Source organism: Pleurodeles waltl, chromosome 2_1, assembly GCF_031143425.1.
Source record: "Pleurodeles waltl isolate 20211129_DDA chromosome 2_1, aPleWal1.hap1.20221129, whole genome shotgun sequence".
Classification (NCBI taxonomy): domain Eukaryota; kingdom Metazoa; phylum Chordata; class Amphibia; order Caudata; family Salamandridae; genus Pleurodeles; species Pleurodeles waltl.
Genome location: NC_090438.1, coordinates 614,087,626 through 614,107,245, shown reverse-complemented (window position 1 = coordinate 614,107,245; position 19,620 = coordinate 614,087,626). Strand labels below are relative to the sequence as shown.

The following is a 19,620-nucleotide window of genomic DNA, read 5'->3' as shown; positions in this document are numbered from 1 at the left end:
CATTATGGAGCTGTGGAGTTCGTAATGACAGACTCCCAGACCATATGCTCACTATGGCTACACTGCACTTACAATGTCTAAGAATGGACTTAGACACTGTAGAGGCATATTTTTCATGTAGCTATTCCCTCACTTGTGGTATAGTACACCCTGCCTTAGGGCTGTAAAGCCTCCTATAGGGGTGACTTACCTATGCCACAGGCAGTGGTTTGTGGGCATGGCACCTTGAGAGGGTGAAAGACTTTGCCTTTTTCTCCTCCCCAGCACACACAAGCTGCTTGGTGAAGGGTCCCCCAGGGTCGCATAATACTTGAGGACCTCCCATGGCCACAGGGCCCTTGGTACCCTGGGTACCTTTTACAAGAGACTTAACTGTGGGCAATGGGTGTACCATTTCTGGAAACAAAGGTACAGATTTTGGTAAAGAACACTGGTTCTGGGTCCTTGTTAGCAGGATCCCAGCACACTCTCAATCAGAGTTGGCATCAATATTAGGCAAAAAGGGTGTGTGTGGGGGAGTAACCATGCCAACAAGGACTCTTTCCTGCACGGACTCTGAGGCTGTTGGACGCCATGGCCTCCTGCATGCTTCTCATGACACATACCCATTGGCATACACTTCTGGGTTGGGGAGGCCATCTGGGGGAGGTGGAGATCAGTCTCTGGTGGAGTTCAGGCTTCACAACAACCTGTTGGAGGTCCAGTTGATCCATTTAGGTCTGAAAGCCTTTATTCCTTTCATCAAGGGAAGGCTGGTACAGGTGTTCATTTACAACACCACTGCCATGTGGTACTGCATGAAACAGGGCAGGGTGGGGTCAAGCACCCTTCGTCAAGAGGCCATGCACCTCTGGCCATGGCTGGAATGTCGAGGCATTTTCCTGGTGGTTCAACACCTGGCAAGGTCTCTGAATGCCAGAGCAGACAAACCCGGTCGTAGATGACGTCCAGAAATGGCATCTCCATTTATAGATGGTGCAAGGTCTCCGTCAAGCGCGGGGAGAGCTTTGGTTAGATCTTTTTGCCACTGCAGTGAATGTTCAATATCAGCAGATGTATGCACTGGGGTTTCTAAAGCAGCTCTCGCTCAGAGTGGAACTCCTAACTCCTGTACACCGTTCCGCCAATACCACTCCTACCCAGAGTTCTCAAGAAGATCAGGAATGACCAGGCCCAAATCATTCTTGTGGCTCCGTATTGGGCACAGTAACTTTGGTATCCTGAGCTTCTGAACATGACCATCAGCCCTGCTTTCAGAGTGCCTCTTCAGGACGATCTTCTGTTGCAGCAACAGGAAAGGGTCTTCCATCTGAACCTGCATGCACTCTGCCTTCGTACTTGGAGATTGAGAGCGGCAACAGTTGACAGCTTTTGACCTTCCTTCTGATGTCTGTGATGTTATTCTGGCAGTCAGGCATCCCTCCACCAAGATGATATACCCTGCCACTGTGACAAGTTTATGGCATGATGTACATCCAAGGATATTGATCCTCTTTCTGCACCTTCACACCAAGTTCTATTGTTTGTTCTTTCTTTGGCTCAGCAGGGCTCTGCTATGGGCACTGTTAAAGGTTACTTCTGCGTTCATGAAGTTGCCAGGCCAACTTTCTTTCGAGGTACTAGTAGATTTTTCAAAGGTCTAAAACATGTGTTACCTCTCGAGCTATTCATCATGCCTCAATGCGATCCTAATCTAGTTCTGACCTTTCTTATATGTGTGCCTTTCAAGTCCCTGCACGATTGCCCACTTTGCCTGCTTGTTATCAAGACATCTTTTCTAGTGGCCATAATATCAGCCAGGAGGGTCAGCAAACTACAGGCACCCTCTGTGTACCCTGCTTACACCACCTTTTACCAAAACAAGCTGGTTCTGATGACCCGTGCATCCTTTCTCTCAAAGGTTTTGACACCTTTTCATGTAGGTCAAAACATCACCTTGCTTAACTTCTTTGCTCCAAATCACCATTACAAAGCAGAGAAGAGACTCCATTGCCACGACCCAAAAAGAACATTATCACTCTACCTAGATCACACAAAGAGCTCCAGGTGGACAATCAACTCTTCCTAGGTTATTTCAGGGCTAAGAAAGGAAAGGCCATGGAGAACATGACCATCTCACAATGTATAATACTCTGCTTAAAGATCTGCTACCTATTGGCCAAAAAGCAACCCCCTGAGGGCTTGCATGCTCATTTTACCAGTGCCAAGGCTGCAACGACTGCGTTAGCCCGTGAAGTCCCTGTCCTGGCAGCAACGTGGGTGTCACTTAACACATTCACTAAACAATACTGTCTGGATGGCAAGGTACATCATCATGGGTACTTTACCCGTTCAATTGTGCACATTTTAGTTTGTATCTCAGATCTACCTCTGTAGGTATTGATTGGGTATCTATTCTAAGGTATTTAATGGGTATATATTCTAAGGTAAGGAATCTGCAGCTAGAAGTCTCTATCAGATGAAAATGTTACTTACCTTCAGTAATGCCTTGTCTGGTAGACTATCTAGCTTCAGATTCCTTAGTGACCCACCATCCTCCCCACTCTGCAGAGTGATTCCATAGTGTCACCCTTCTAAGTGGATTAGCACTACATACCCGTGTGTCAGCATTCTTTGTGGCTCCATTCTTCTGGAATGGAAAGTTGTGAAAAGAAACTGACTTCAGCATCCTTGGGTGGCACCTATGTAGACTCCGTACACGCCAGTTACACCACCCACAGGTGTACTGCTCGAAAATTTCCAGATCCTGTCGAAAGAAATGGAGAATTCTAGGATAATGAATGTGTGGATAGATAGAGTCTCTACCACATAAGGCGTTACCGAAGATAAGTAACTTGTTCTTTATTTTGCTGTCTTTATAAAGAAAGATTTTTGAGCCATGCTTCACTATGGAACCCTTCTAAGTTAGCAGGCTAACTCCCTCACAGGCAACTTGACTAAACTAGGCCTGTATTAAATCAGTCCACCACTCAGGGCTGATTAATGAAATAGTTAATAGGTTATCTCTTTTTAGACCATAGAACCCTTCTATTTATTTTTCTCATGCTTGAAGACTGTGTAATTTTCCAGCAAAGCTTCTGTTTAGCTTGAACATATTCCTGCTTTTGAGGCAGCATGTCTTCTTTGTCTTATTGTAACTGTTCTAATCTTCTACGAGTTTTAAAACCTTACTAGGAACAGTAGCGCAAGACAGTAAATGCCGCATACCCCTCATATACACTTTTTTTAGGGGGGGGGGGGGATAGGGGGGGGCATGCGTTCCAGCCATTTGATTTTAGTCCTCAAAAGGTTAAGCTGTTCAACCGTACGTGGACATTAGTTAATTGACAGTCTCACTGTCGAAACAAGAGAGAAGGGATCACTTTCCACCTAGACAAGCACTTCAGAGTGTAGCACTAAAGGGGAATGATCAACTGAAAAAAATACATATTCTGAGGGGACTGGTACCAAGCGTACATTTTCTAACTGCCATTTTAGCCTATGAAAATCTCCCTTGGGTACTGCTTGCCTGTAAGCAAGATAAATCCCTCTACTTTGTTTAGTATTATTTTCCCTACACAAAGTATCTTTGGAATGGCCTCAGCCTTAGTTTCCTCATTTTCATTACTGGCTTATACAGTTCTGGATTGGTTTTAGCAGTAAATTTGCTGCTGCCTAAAAGGATTGCATCAAGTTGGAAATGTTCCTCCCACTTCTCCCCATGATAAAAAAAGTTTTCTACAACGCCCACACTAAACACTCCTTTTCTCCAACCATACATGGGACCTGGTAAACATTAATCGAATCTCCAATACTTATGTTGCATAGTCAAAATCACTTGAAAATTGAAAATTGTAATACACAACAAGAGGCTTGATAAGTGTAATATTCCAGGCTGATGTCAGCCAGAGAGCACAAGCCAGCCATTTGGGTGACGTTTTTCATGTTAGTCATCGACACATGTACATAGATAGATATAAATAATAGAGGGGACTATCACCAAGTGTGCTGTACATACACCATATCAGGATCAAATGAAGCTTACATCTATGTAAGTGTCAAGGGTGCACTGTTAGGATGCTCTTCTCGAGCCCTTACTGACTGAAGTAATCATCAAATCATCCTTTGAATGATTTGTCCATCTTCACAGCCTATAGATCTCTTATTTGAACGCTATATCTGCATCTAAACTTTAAATTATAAATACTATTTTTAACTGCTGTCTTTTGGAGTCTTATAATCCAATTCCATGTTGGCCTTATGAAACCATCCATCACAGGTTCTGAGCCCACATCAAAACCAGGTCACCACACCAGGTCAAAGTCCTTGTGATCCTCAAATTTTGCTAAAAGACAGAAACGTTTCTACTGTGTCAGTTGGCACTGCTTTTTGTTCATAATGATGCTGCCACTTCCCCTCAATATCATATGCTACTTGGACAAGCAGCGTCATTTTAGCTTCAGTTGTATCATTGTGCTGAAGAAATGCAGTTTTCACTACGAAATGTAATCTGAATAGCAGATATTTCCTTCCAGTATTCTTCTTCCTTTTCATATAAACAAAAACATTTTAGCAATGGCACTTTAACCCTTTTGCTGTATTACGATTCTAATAGGATGTAATGGGATTGTAATATGGAGGACAAGATATCCGTCATGTTTGTTATGGAGTAACACCATCCATGGACACCACATTTTCCCAAGGAAAACTGACTTTTTTTGCAATGCACCTAGATGTGGATTTTGAGCCCTAGCTAGAGTTGGTAGATTTTCACTTGAGACAATGTACACCCTGGCAGAGAAAGACAGAAAAGACAAATATTACTGCACAACCATCTGTTCCTCACATACACACTCCTACTGGTTGGATTTGGCTCAAGGGTGAGTGAAAGGTTCAAATTGTAAATTTTATTAACAAGAGATTGCACAAAAATGAAATACATTGATAATAATTAAAAGTTCAAAAAACTGAACCAGTGACTCACAGCTCATGAGGTGTAAAGCCATGACAAGGCACTAACCACTTTACAGGCCATTTACACACCTTTCATATGTGACCCACACAAAACTATTCACACTGCCAGCCACAGTCCCATTACAACACTCACAGCAACAGACAGCGCCATTCAAGGGCCCATCACTTTCATACCCCGAAAGGACTGACACAGCAGTAAAACCAGCTGGCAGCTGATGAAGTGTGTGGACTGGCATCTGGCTGGCAGTGTGTGTGTAGTGACCAGCAGCAAGTCACAACACACACCACCATTCAAATGCCAGCACAGACACACCACCAGCCAAGCACCAGTTCACGCACACTGGCAGCCAAGAGCCAGTCCACTCACACTGCCACCCAAGGGTCAGTCCACATACACCACCAGCCAAGCGCCAGTCCACACACACGGCCAGTCCAAACACAGTGCCAGCCAGGCACCAGTCCACACACACAACCAGCCAAGTGTCAGTCTACACACACCGCCATCACATTCTTTTTTTTTAACAGAAACCAGTTTGAAGTGACGAAAAACCAACTGTGGCTGCACAGACAACAGGTCTAACTAAATACATCAGTCTACTGCCAACCATGAAACTGAACAAAAAGTTGCATATGGTCCAATTGAAAACATGCATGCACACATAGCCGAGGATTGGAAAGACACTCGGGGCAGTGCATACTACTCTCCTTCTGCACACCTTTTCAGACTATACATCTCCTACAAGGAAAGGTTTTTTTGGTTGTGGGAGGAAAATAATCAGGAAAGTGGCGCTCTTTCAGAAAAACAGGCATGTCCTCCACTAGTCCAAATCTAGGAACACTTGCCTGCTCCACTACAACAAGGCTGCCTGTCGCAGACTGCTGAAACTGAACTAAAGTCTTCTTTCTGGAGAACAATCCTTGAATACAACAAAAGCATTGAAGGTTGCTAAATGAAACAAATGGACAGCCGACTTCTTATACTAAATGTAGGATTTATGAACAGCAGTGCAAGTCTCCGACCTCTGAAGTACTCTATCTATACCACTTGTGTGCTTATTGTATACTAAAATTGCACACAGGTTTATGCACTTCAGCAACCTGACCCCAGACAGTCACAGGTGAAGTATTTCATCTGATAGAGACTTCTAGTTGCAGTTGGGTTTTGAATCCGCATTGGGTCCACTGCAGATCCGTCTCCCTTCCCCAGCCAGATCTTTGCGTAGTGACAGATGCGTCACTTCTGGGTTGGTACGGACACATGGGAGAGGCGGAGATCAGAGGCCTCTGGTCTCCAGCGGAGTCTGGGCTCCATATAAATCTTCTGGCGCTCTGGGCGATCAGACTTGTGTTGAAAGCATTTCTTTCCTCTCTCAAATGGAAAGTAATGCAAGTGTTCATGGACCAGAGTACCACCATGTGGTACTGCAATAAACAGGGCGGAGTAGAGTCCCTGACCCTTTGTCAGGAGGCACTACGCCTGTAGACATGGCTGGAATATCAGGGCATTGCCCTGGTGGTTCAACATCTGGCAGGCTCTCTGAATGCCAGAGCGGGCAACACAGCCATCGATGCACAGCCAATCAGAAATGGTGTCTCCATCCGGAGGTGGCACAAGGTCTCTTTCAGCAGTGGGGAGAGCCTTGGTTAGATCTGTTCGCCTCTGCAGAGAATGCGCAATGTCAGCTGTTTGGTGCATTGGAGTTTCCAAGGTGGCACTCGCTCAGAGACGCATTTAGTCTCAAGTGGAACTCCAGCCTCCTTTCTGCCTATATCAGTTCTGCCCAGAGTTCTCAAGAAGATCAGGAACGACCGGGCCTAAGTTGTCTTAGTGACTCTGGAATGGGCACGGAGAGTATGGTATCCAGAGCTATTGAGCATGGCCACTGATCCTCCACTCAGACTGCCTCTTCGGGTGGATCTTCTTTCATAGCAACAGGGGACAGTTCTCCACCCGAACCTGTCCAGTCTCTGCCTTCATGCGTGGAGATTTAGCGGCGGCAGTTGAGAACGTTTGATCTTCCACCCGAAGTCCGCGATGTTATTTTGGCAGCCAGCTGTCCCTCAACCAAAACGGTATACGCCTGTTGTTGGCAAAAATTTGTGGCATGATGTACCAACAAATCTCTTGATCCTCTCTTTGCGGTTCTTTAGTTCATTCTTTGTTTGGCCCAGCGGGGCTCTGCTTTGGGCACACTTAAAGGGTATTTATTGAAAATTTCGGCCTTTCTTAGGCTACCTGATCAGCCCCCACTCTTTAAATCTCCTATTGTCAATCGATTCCTTCACCCATTTCTTTCCTGACACTCCATTTATCATGCCTCAGTGGGACCTCAATCTTGTCCTTACTTAACGTGTACTCCCTTTGAGCCGATGCACAATTGCCCTTTACGGCTCCTCACTTTTAAAACTGTCTTTCTTGTTGCCGTCACTTCTGCTCGCAGAGTGAGTGAGCTTCAAGCTCTTTCTTCAGAGCCTCCATTCTTGTCTTTGCACCCTGACAAAGTGGTGTTGCGCACTAAGGCTTCCTTCCCAAGGTTGTTATGCCTTTTCATGTGGCCAGTCCATAAACTTGCCTACTTTTTACACACCCCCACATCCTTCCCATGAGGAGGAGAGGCTCCACCATCTGGCCCTAAAAACAGTGTTGGCGTTTTATCTGAATCGCACTAAAGATTTCCGGGTGGACGATCAACTCTTTGTTGGGTATGTGGGTGCGAAGAAAGGGAAGGTGGTGCAAAAATGTAGCATCTCTCGATGGGTACTTCTTTGCATAAAGATGTGCTACGCTTTGGCTAAAAAGCAACCCCTGAGGGCATGCGCGCTCATTCCACCAGAGCAACTGCTGCTTCCACTGCGTTAGCACACACAGTTCCTGTCCAAGATATCTGCCAGGCGGCTACGTGGGCATCCCTGCACACGTTTGCTAACCATTACTGCCTGGACAGTCAGTTCTGTTGGGACAGCTACTTTGGTCGTTCGGTCTTGCAGGACTTCCCAGTATGATCTTGGTTTGCAGCCCACCTCCGGGAATTGCATTGCTTGGGTATCTGTTCTAAGGTAAGGAATCTGCAACTAGAAGTCTCCATCAGATGTACAAGTTACTTACCTTTGGTAACAAAATATCTGGTAGAGACATAAACTAGTTGCAGATTCCTTACCGACTCACCCATCCTCCCCACTTGCGAACTGATTTCAAGGGACAGGGATTCCCCCTTCAGGTCCTTGGCTTTGGCGCACCAATCTCAATGTTCTTAGCAGCTCTCCGCTTTGGCGTGGAAAGTCGTTAAAAGAAACTGACGTCACTGCACTGAGGAGGTGTCTATGTACTACTCCCGATGTCATCACGGCAACTACGACCCCTGCGGAGTCTACCGACACCACCTACCGATGTGCAAGGATATTGCTAGAAGAATTTTTTTTCCAGATCCAGTCTGAAACCTGGGGGAAAATTCTAAGGTAAGAAATCTGCGACTAGAATATGTTTCTACCAGATATTTCATTACCGAAGGTAAGTAACTTGTACATCATGCATGGTTGTCAGAATGCAGGCATCTCTCCTGTATGAAAATTTCACAGCTGGAAGTTCATCACTATGCAAGGCACTGAACTGTCCTCTCTGAAGCATTTTACATACAAACTCTTTAGGGTAACCTTTACGGTTAGGGCGGATTGTGCCACAGCAGTTATCCACATATAAATGGTGACCTTTGATAAAAATAAAAAAATTAAAAATAAAACCTCTATCGAGTTTCAATTCAATTTTTTCACTGACTCCAAAAGTGGACGGACAACCAGGTGGGTCAATACAACAATCCCTACCAGTGTACATGCTGAAATTATAGACATATCCAGTACTGCTCTCAGACAGCATATACATCTTAATTCCATAACGTGCCCTCTTTCTTGGAATGTAATGCCTAAAAACCAAACACCTCCTTTGGGGAGCAGACCCTCGCACATAGGTACTGTATTGGTGTATGTATGTTTGTATACACATATGGACTTTTGAAGGCATATTTGCTCTGTAAATGCACATGTACTTGTGATTCTTGTCAGGGTATCTTTCTCTTTCTCCGCATGCAGTATGCAAGAGCAAACTCATTAACTTTGTTAATGCTTGTTTATGAGTGATGCTCTTAACAGGGAGGATTATGTTCCAGAACTTTTTATCTTCATATTGAAAAACCTTTAAAGGATTAACGAAACAGCTGGTGCTTGTTTTCTTTCCCCCTCTCTAGACTTTGCCCAACAAGAAGCAGCTAGTAATATACTTTTGTATGAAGGTTATTTTCATTTATAGGTCATTACGATAATGTTAGTAGACCTCATTTAATGTTGCTAGTAACGTGATGAACTGTCTATTTTTGCCTCTTTAGATGTCATCTGCACAGTTCTGCAACATCTGCAGTGCCAAGCACCGAGGCCCAGGGAGCGCCATTTTAGAGATGAAAAAATAGCATGACTGCATTCTTATACTACAGATGCCGTATTATGTTCCGTCTGGATATAATATGAAGTTACGTTGTCAATATTGTACTGGAAAAATTATACATGCGCAACATAAAAGCTAATTTGTGTGTTTGTATGTCTGCAGGAGGATAGAATGTAGATATAAGTTGTCTCTGTAAAAGTCTATACAAATGACTGTTCTCTAGCTTTGTTCACAGTTATTTAAACTGTATTACCAATAACCATTATAACCTAATACAAATAAAGAGTATTTCTTGTAGTGTATTTCTTAGTACAATTGTAAATTAAGGATCACCATTTAGCAAATGGGTCTTCCATCTTCCTCTAGCCCATTATAACAAGACCAGGTCTCATCTTTGACTTTGTTTCATTAGTTCAGTGGTTCCCAAACTTTTTTGATCCCCGGCTCCTTTGACCTATTGGCTGTGTTGGCCACGGCTCCCCGTTATGTTACTTTTTTTGGCGGGTGGGGGAAACGTAATCCCAGCCTGTACCTGTACCTACACTATTTACCGTTTGCCTTCTTTATTCTCTCCTTCACGTTGCTGAAAACCATTTATTGGAAACTATTTTTGTTATAGGGATATTATTAATGGTACTTTGGCGCCCTCCGCTGGTCAGAATAATTAATGCAGGGTGTTTTTTTCCAATACTACGAGGAAAAGCTACTGATTCAAAGCACCTCCGAGTGGTTTCCAGACTGTGTGCGGCGCCCCTGGCTAGTTTTGACGGCGCACCAGGGAGCCGCGGCGCACAGTTTGGGAACCACTGCATTAGTTGATCGTATGTTTTGGAATGAAATCAGTCTACATTTTCAAAACTGATTCCCCGCCATGGGATCTCCTTAAACGTATGTTTGATTTCATATGTTACCCAAAAAATGAAGAAAATTCAGAAAAAACATTTCCCCGTGTTTGCTCAAGTCTTACAATGAAGTTTTGATTTTCTTTTTCCATTTTTTACTTCGAAATTTCTTGATTCTTATTCCTAATCTTGTCCAACTTGCTTTTTCCACCTAGATGAGAATGTTTGTAGCTACATTTTATGCTTGTATCAGACTCCACTGGACCATCAGTTATATATTTCAGCATTGAAGCTTCTCTACAGACCAGGTGAGTCATTTCCTATGGATGTACAGTCTAGGATTCAATCACTCCACATATCCCTATTGGTTTCAGAATGGTGCCTATAAAACCAGAGACAGTGAAGAAAAAAGTTCTCAAGTTCAGAGCATCATTTCCAGATGATTACAGCATGGCTCATGTCTTGCTCCAGGACCAATGTACCACCTATGTCACCATCAGTCTTTGTGGCTGAAGCATGGTTGTTTGGCAAAAGCAGGAAAATGTGTTTATCTGCTGTCTATAAAAAATATCGATGGTCACTGTTGCATGCTATCTACATCTTTCTCAAATATTGCAGTCCCTCAGGCAGGGTTTCCTCCAGGTATGGGCCAACAAAAAAAAAATCATTACATCAACCCACTTCTCGTGTGTCTTTAATGTTGACCAGTTTATTGCCATTGAGTTTAACTTCATGATGAAAAAGAAACATACGAAGAGTAACCATGGCACTTTGAAGTTGAGAAAATAACATTCTCGGAAGAAGACCATGAGCCGGAGAGCCAGAAACTCAATGCCAGCTTTGCCTTTCTCATTTTGAGCCTAATACTAAATCTGGAGCTGAGACGCCCACATTTCTTGGGCTATCATCTAGCTTCCTCAAGTGTGTCTTCTGCCCAACAGGCCTGGCGGAGCCGCAATCGAACTTCCTCCATAGTCCTTCTCTTGCACCGACTGACCCTGGAAAAGTCAGCATGCTTCACCTCAGGTGTCAGGGCTTGTATCTACTGCTATGTTACAGGCCTCGCCAGTCGTTCCTCCATCAGCACCACCTGCGGAGACACCGGTTCTGGCTCCAGTTTATCAGCTCTGGACCTGGATTCAGATCCATCTTCCAAGAGAGTTCACCATATGTCACACTATAGTATAGCCAGGGCACAGCCAGTTGTGAAGAAAGAATAGCATTGGTTCTTCTTTCTCTGCAGCAGTACCTAAGGAGGAAGGGGGGTATTTTTAGGTTTGACTCTCATACCATACATGGTCTAAAACAAGCCAAACATGATGAGAATGCTGGAGGAGTGCTTCTCATGGTACCTCCTCATAATGGGGATGCTAGCTTATTTCTTAATTACAAAATGCCACTGGCCTAGATACTTCTCCTGAATTTATCCTTGATTCGCTGTTGGGCTTCAACTGAAGAAGGCCCCACTTTCCCAGTTGTAATTTGGAGGGCACAGAAGTGTTGGAACTGCCACTCCCCTCTAAGGAGACAAATGCAAACCTTCTGACCGAAAGTTTGGAACCTTCGTCTTCAGAGCTTCTGTTGCCATTTAACAATTTTCTGGTTGAAACCACTTTGTTTGTCAGGCTTAAATTGCCCAGTTGTTATACTCCAGAAACCATATGTGATCCTAAGTTCTTGATGTTTTTTGCAGCATCCCACACAGGAGAGCCTTTTAATACTCACCTTGCAAAGTGAACCCAAACTCCTTTTTGAGGGTTGTTCCAGACTGAGAGTCAAAGAGGATTAATGTAGTGGAGAGGAAAGATTTTTCGTGCTGTCTGGCACTATGATTTATAAATGCCATATGCCTGTTGGGGCTCTGAAACCACACCCTACAAGACATTGTTCATGAGGTTCTACCTTTGCTGCTTGAAGGCCAGCATGATGCCTTTACAGAAACTGTGAAAGAAGGACTAAATGCAACTAAGCAGATTCCATGTTCTGGCTTGGAATCCCCAGACTTGTTTGTTCATGTTATGGACACAAGCCTCCTTATGAGACAACATGCTTGGATGTGCTCTGCTAGATTTTCCAGAAACGTCCAGGCACATTAATTGATATGCTATTTGATGGGGCAAAACTTTGTGCAGAAATAAGCGATTCAGCCTTAGTGTATTTAAAAAACAGCAGAGCTATGGCTCGTTCCTTGGGATTGCTATCCCCATACCATTATTTCCACTGGCTGTAAAGGAAGTTCAGAGTTATTTTAGGGGTATCACCTGCCAGCATAGAATTTTTCTGGTGGCAGAGGCAGGACCAAAGCCAGTTGCAGCCTCCACAGTCCTTTTCCTCCTCACCTCCATGCAATGCTTTCAGGCCTTTTTAGCTTGCCATCAAGCAGGCAATTCAGGGCAATGAGTCACTGGAGGGTAAGTATGACATTGCTGATCCAAAAGGAACTCTATCCCATCAGATCTATGTGTTCACCCCTTCATACATGCCGGCTGCTTACGAACATCAGGGAACGACACCAATATTCTTTCCAAAGACGTTTTGATGTTTCTTGCCAAAGGCCATCAAGCATATAACCAGGGTGGAGCATGGACTGGGCTGATACCCGTGATACTTCCCCTAGAAGGATGGGGGCTTGACACTGCTGCAGCTGCCTCCCCAGGGGGGATCTGCTGTCCAAGCAGCATAGCAGCGTTTCACACCCAAGCCTCCACACTATACTCCTCCATTTACGGAGCTTGAGCGGAAACAACTAAGAGACATTGATCTTGCGTTACAAGTGGTGGTAATTGTCATTAAGGGCCCTCAACCAAGTCTATATATTGAGGCTGTTGGTCCGAGTTTGTCACCTGATGTATCTAGGAGTAAGTCAATCACTGATCAGCGAAACTGCCTGATATTATGTTGTTTGTATCGTGCAGTGATTAACTGTGGACACAGTTAAGGTTTATTTATCAGCACTTTCAGTCTGTCTTTGTTGGCCTGATCAGTCCTCATTATTCATATCAACCATTGTGATGCGTTTATTAAGAAGAGGTTTCACATATGGTACCCAGTAAATATTTGATTGCATAATTTTTTATAAAAGTCAGTACAATACTAAACAAGTGACCCTCATTCGACAGCAGTTGAAATTAATCCAATCTAAAATTCCACATTTTTAATTAATTGTTACTCCTTTAAAAAGTTAACAAGATCAAGATAAAGTCCTTCTGTGAGTTCTTAAAAAGCTACTGTTGGTTCTGGAGAAACAGTCTGAAACTCCTCCTTAATAATAAAATATGATTAAAAATATTCAGCAGTTAAAATTCCTTAGCACATGTTAGACCTGGAACCCTTGGCGTGGTCTCCTTTAACTTTTTTGCCTTCTGACCTCCTGTTTGCTGACTTTGTTTCTGCTGGCTTTAAGACTCTGGGCACTTTACCACTATTGACCAGTGCTAAAGTGCATGTGCTCCTTCCCTAAAACATGATAAAATTTGCTTATCCACAATTGGCATATTTAATTTACTTATAAGTCCCTAGTAAAGTGCACTATGTGTGTGCAGGGCCTGTAAATTAAATGCTACTGCTGGGCCTGCAGCACTGATTGTGCCACCCACTTCAGTAGCCCTTTAAACCTGACTCAGGCCCGCCATTGAAGAGCCTGTGTGTGCAGTTTTAAACTGTTCTGTCAACTTGGCAAGCTAACCCTGTTGCCAGGCCCAAACCTTCCTTTTTAATATATATACAGTCCTAAGATAAGCCCTGGTCAGCCCAAAAGGCAGGGTGCAGTGAATTTAAAAAGGTTGGGCCTGTACGTTTAAGTTTTACATGTCCAGGTAGTGAAACACTCTTAAATCCGTCTTCCGCTACTGCAAGGCCTGTCTCTCTCATGGGTTAACATTGAGATTGCCTTATTACATTTTCTAAGTGTAATTTCCAATTGGGAGAGATGGAACCCTTACGTTTGGTATCTCTGGAATCACAATTTAAAATCACAACTGATTGTAAAGTAAGATTTTAAATTGTATTTCTGAAAATGACGCTTTTAGAAAGTTGGCATTTCCTTACCTTATATCGTCTAGTGCCTTCTGCCTGTCTCTGAATACACATCTGGGTAGGTGACACTGGGCTCTTGTGCATTCCCTCCAGGCAGCCACACACAGAGAGAGCTTATGTGTGGCTGAGTGGTGATCTGCATGTTCATGGCCCAACCTTGTCAGGATGGGCCAGGGCCATTAAAATGCAGAATGGGCTGGGCCAGAGTCATCACATATCCCCCTGCAGTGCGTCTGGAGCCATGGCAGGAAGAAAGGGGAGTCTCCCCAGCTTCAAAGGCACCACTGGATATATGAGCTGGACTCATGATCCTACCAAATCAGTGCACTTCTGGACCTGAGGACATTCTGCCAGGAAGAAGGACTGCTGTGCTGCTAAAGAGACTTTCACTCTTCTGGACTTTGCTGGAGTCCTGCTTTGCTGTGCCTGCCCTGCTGCTCTCCGTGCCTGGGAGTGAGAAAGACAGGACCTGAATCTCTACATCCCCAAAACCAAAGTGGCTCAAGAGCTTGCTGGCTTGCCTCCTGTTCTGAAGCCTCAGGGACATCAAACATTTCACTCAACTCTTCTGCAGCTTCCGCCAAGTGGTTCCAATCCAGTCCTGGGCCCTTGGAAGTGGGTTCTTCAGCTGTTTTCACAAAAACCAATGCATCGCCATCACTGGGCAATTGGAACTAGTGCATCTCTCTCTGTCGCTGATGCATTGCCGTTGAGGTCAAGGACATCACAATACCAGCTGCACTGCTAGGAATCGAACCATTGCCCTCAGCCCCAATGCATCATCTTTGCATCGCTGACTTCGCAGCCCAGCAGCCACGTATTACCTTCATTGCAAAGGGTTTGATGCTGCACTGCTGCTTGAGTACATTGCATCGACGACTGCTCGGCTCGTCAACGACTCATGCCTGACTGCGTGGATCAGAACCAACGAATCGTTTTTGCATTGTCCCCTCTGCTGCTCACATTGGATCTTCGATGCCAACGCAACCCTCCACGCAAAGTACTTTTTCAGCAGATAAGGTTGGTCCCTGTAGCCGGCCCATGCTCCATCGCGATCAGTCTGAGCTTTTTGGAGTACACCGGCGCAGCACGATTAGATAGCCCCAGTTAGTGCTTTCAGCGCTACATGTGCAGGTATTCTTTAAAAATGAGTATCTGGACTTTTACTTATTGGAATTTTGTCATTATGGCCTTGTTTTCTAAAAATATGATCAATTTCTCCTGCTTGGTGTGGAGTCTTTTTGGGGTGTTTTCACTGTGTTACTGTTTTAAGTGCTGCATAAATACTTTACACATTGGCTACTAGGTTAAGCCTGCCTGCTCTGTGCCAAGCTATCAAGGGGTGAGCACAGGTTTATTTATGGTGTGTAACTGACTTCCCTGACTAGGATTATGGCTTCTACTAGGACAGGGTACATACTTCTGCCAACTAGAGACCCACTTTCTAACAGTGCACTTGTAAAATCTGACATGAACAAGATAAATTATTTTTGTTGATTCTCTAGAAGCAGTGAAGTAAATGTAATTGTACACCCAATTAATCTCTCTGTACTTACCTGGAAACAATATGCTGTTGCTTCTATGAGTCTTCTAGTGCCCGCTTCTCTGAAAAAGAGGTTTCAAATACTTGTTTGTGTCCTGTTTATACTGACACAGGCAAAGGATACAGTCTATATTTTCAGGAATGAGTTGCAAAAACAACATTGTGTTTATCCCCAGTCAATCTAGGATTTCTCAAACTTCACGACTGGGATATCTAAGAGCCTAAAGCATAAAAAAGCCTTTTTCACCCAGTGATTCAGGTTGGAGTCAAGATGCACCTGCTTTTTATTTAAAGAATGTTCCGTAGGTGTAACAAGAGTTCTTAAACGTTGCTGCTGCAGCTAATCGTTTCATACAATACAGCTCTCATGTTCCTTTTTAGGTCGAGCCTAGGCAGCACATGCGCTGTCTCTGTGAGACATGCTGTGTTTAGCAAAGGGGCTTAAGCCACGCCCACTCTTGCCATTTGTTCTTTGTTGTACTTGTCTCAAATGCTTTACTTTTATTGGTGCATTGTGCTAAATGTCCCTCCTTTGCATGCTTAGTTTCCACCCAGGGAGCATTCACTAAGAGAACATTTTTGTTGGCCATCACACTACGTCGTGCTTTCTCCAGCCTCGCCTCCTTCCCTCCTTCTGTCTGGTTTCGGTTTTTCCTTTAATCCGAGCTGCGATAAAAGACGCACTGGATTTGGAACTCGAGAGAGAGCATTGGGCAAACATCTTCATGACCAATTACGCCACACGGATTATGCTGCTGAAAAGTGTACCTACTCAGTGTTCATATTTGAAAGGGTGTTTGTAACGTATTACAAAGAGACTATTTACACAGAGTTGTGTTTCATGAGAAAAAGTACGACGTATTCCCAGTATTGAATATAACATTAATTTAAAACAAAGTTTACTAAACATTATTTAAACGTTCTTGCTTAACATTTTCGACTTTTCGCATATTTGTTTTAAACAATAAATCTGTAATTGATGAACCCTTATGTCATGGTCTTGTGACAGGAGGGGGTGCTTATCACCTCAGACCTGCAGGCACTCGTTACAACATGGTGGTTATATCTAAGAAGGCCTATCATCTTTCAGTATTCGCCATTGGAGGAAGCTGATCAATAAGACAAAGTATTTTACCGTGCTACTGTCTGGGCTCATGGTGTATTTTAGTGTGCGCTGCAGTGACGCGAATAGAGTGGGATGAGTGGAAGCCTAGAGTGTGTGTGTGGGAGGTCAGGAAAGGGGCACCGAGAAGAGCGAGATGGGTGGCCCGTACCAGTAGGGAGGACGAGGTAGGCTGATTTAAATCTACTTGTGGTTTATTTTTAGAAGTACTCCCTTAAACCTCCACGCCTACTGACTAGGCAGATGCATTGTTAATTTAAATATTTAAATAATGTATAAATGGCTTCCCCCTTAATATTTCTAGGCTTTTATAAACACTGGTATATTATATTTAAATGCTTTCTAAATGCTTCTTTCGTATATAGCCTTGCATCCATTTTTTAGTATCTTAGGGCACATTTATATACTAGGGATTGTAGGAGGGACGTTAAGTAATTTTCTGCAAAATACATTGATTTGAACGAACACCAGCACTCTACTTGGTTACAGAGTTTGAAAAAAATCAGCAGCTCGGACCGTTTTCACAGCCGTTATTTATTTTTTCATTAGCCTTCATAAGTGTCACATTCCTCCTCTTCTGCTTTAGCATGATACTATTTCATTTGATGTTGACTTGTTGCTAAAGCTTTACATTGGTTTCTTTCTATATTCTGGGGATAATGTTTTTTTCCAGTTTTTATATAGTGTGAGCTTGACCCCAAGCTATCGGAGCGGTTTACAGGAGCACCAGTTATGTTACACACGGACTTGTATATTTTTGAGAGGCATGGGGAGAAGAAGTGATTCGACCAGAATCACAGGATGTTCATCTGACACTGAGAGTTGAGCATAGTTCCCCAGCTTTACATTGGGCAGGTTTAGCTGTTATGCTACGTTCTCTCCCCTGAAATGTTTTATAATCCAAAATATCAATTATGTTTTTGAAGAGGCTTGACTGTATTAACCCTAAAAGATATAAACATCATGTTCTATGTGCTTTCTTTGTTTTATTACTTTATTACCTGCTCTCCCCTTCTTTCTCTCTTTCTTACACACTATTCTGCTCCTCTATCTCAATATCAATAACCACGACCTGCACAAACTACCTATCTCATTCTTCATTTAAATCTATTCTCTACAGTTCACACCAATATCTATTCACTATGCCACATAATTCTACTGCACAAATTCACTACAAAACACACAGTTCCACACCACACAAGTAAACAACTAACAATTCCAATACAACACACATAATACTACAACACACATCCACTACACTACAAAACACATAGGTAAAAAACATTATCATTTACAATGCCAATAGCTCTTACTCTCACAAATGCGAGGCGGATTGCATTGCAAATGCTTGTTATTATACTCTTTCTAATCAGGATAGCCATTCCAGCTTAAGTTTTTATTGTAGGCAGTTGATGATTTCCGAATATGAGCTCCAGTTCGGTTTCAGTGTCTACCACACTTCCTCTTGGGCAGTGTTCCCCGAACTGTGGGTCGCAACCCTTCGGTTGGGTTGCAAGCCTTGGGTCACCGATGTAAAGGCAAATAAATAAGTAAGACTTTAAATTCTGTTTTGATCGTTTCACCTTTGCTGTTCTTCACAGACAGATGTCAGGCTATGCTGCTATTTTTTTTTAACACGAGACTGGTATTTACAAAGTCCTCGCACTTTGCCGTCAAAGAAAGAAAAGTGAAGTTAATGATCTGAAAGTCCCTATGGGGTACATGATGCGAGAAAGGAAACTGTAGGATGCCATTTTTTCCTAACACACAACAAAATGTAAATACTTGTAAATGAACTTCACACATTCAACAGTTAGGAAAGCAAACTGAAGTACATTTTCTTGTAATTCTGAAAAGTGATCAAAACATAGATTTTAGAAAGATTAGAACAAAGTAAAATACTTTACTTGGTGAGGCACAAGTAATAATTATTCACTGAAACTCGATTTCCACACATTATTATTTGTATGCAGTATGGTTTTATCTATAGAACTGCACGCTTGTGCAAATTTACTGACAATGCCAATGGAAAATTTGATGTCTGCAAATAGAAATGTGCTACCACACAATACTTTACTACAATAAAAAAAAAGTGCCGCCTCGTGGCCATTAAAGCTAGAGGGGTTGCAAAATGTTGCTATATTAAAAAGTGGGTTGGGGGTTTAATATGTTTGGGAAGTATGCGCTAGGATGTTTTGCCGAATCTTCATAAACGAGACCCCGTGAACTCGTGGATTCTCACAGTCACACAAACAGTTAATTATAATAATATAATTTAAAATGCCTAATAAAACAAATTTTAGTCTTAATCAAGGCATGCAGTGTAGAAAATCATAACTTGAAAGTTTGCTGAGAAATTTCAATAAAAATTGAATTTAACACCTCAGACTTTTGTTTCTTTAAACCTACAGAACATTATTAAAGAACAGGACACATTTTCATTATAAAAACTGTTAGTGCATGCCCTTGGCTCTTCCCCCATACAGATATGCAAAGCATGCAATGGCTCTGACGGTTTAAGTCAGTCTATTGTTAACCTGGTATACATGTGACGACCAAGTCAATTTTAAATCAAAGGATACCCCTAGATAAGTATATTCTGTGACTTGCTCTATTACGTTGCCCACTTGCTACTTAAATCTAGGCTATGAGTTTCCTAATTTCATTATTTTTGTTTTGATATAATTAATAA

General features: G+C 43.0%; 1 protein-coding gene across 1 annotated transcript in view; it reads left to right on the top strand.

Annotated features, from left to right (window-relative positions):
• The window catches only part of VPS41 (VPS41 subunit of HOPS complex), a 769,622-nt gene extending 759,935 nt beyond the window's left edge, over positions 1 to 9,687 (top strand). Inside the window, exon 29 of the mRNA XM_069215796.1 lies at positions 9,330 to 9,687. Within this exon, the coding sequence (XP_069071897.1) occupies positions 9,330 to 9,410 (81 nt within the window). The 3' untranslated portion in view covers positions 9,411 to 9,687. The remainder of the gene's footprint in view (positions 1 to 9,329) is intronic.
• The last annotated feature ends 9,933 nt before the right edge of the window (positions 9,688 to 19,620 follow it).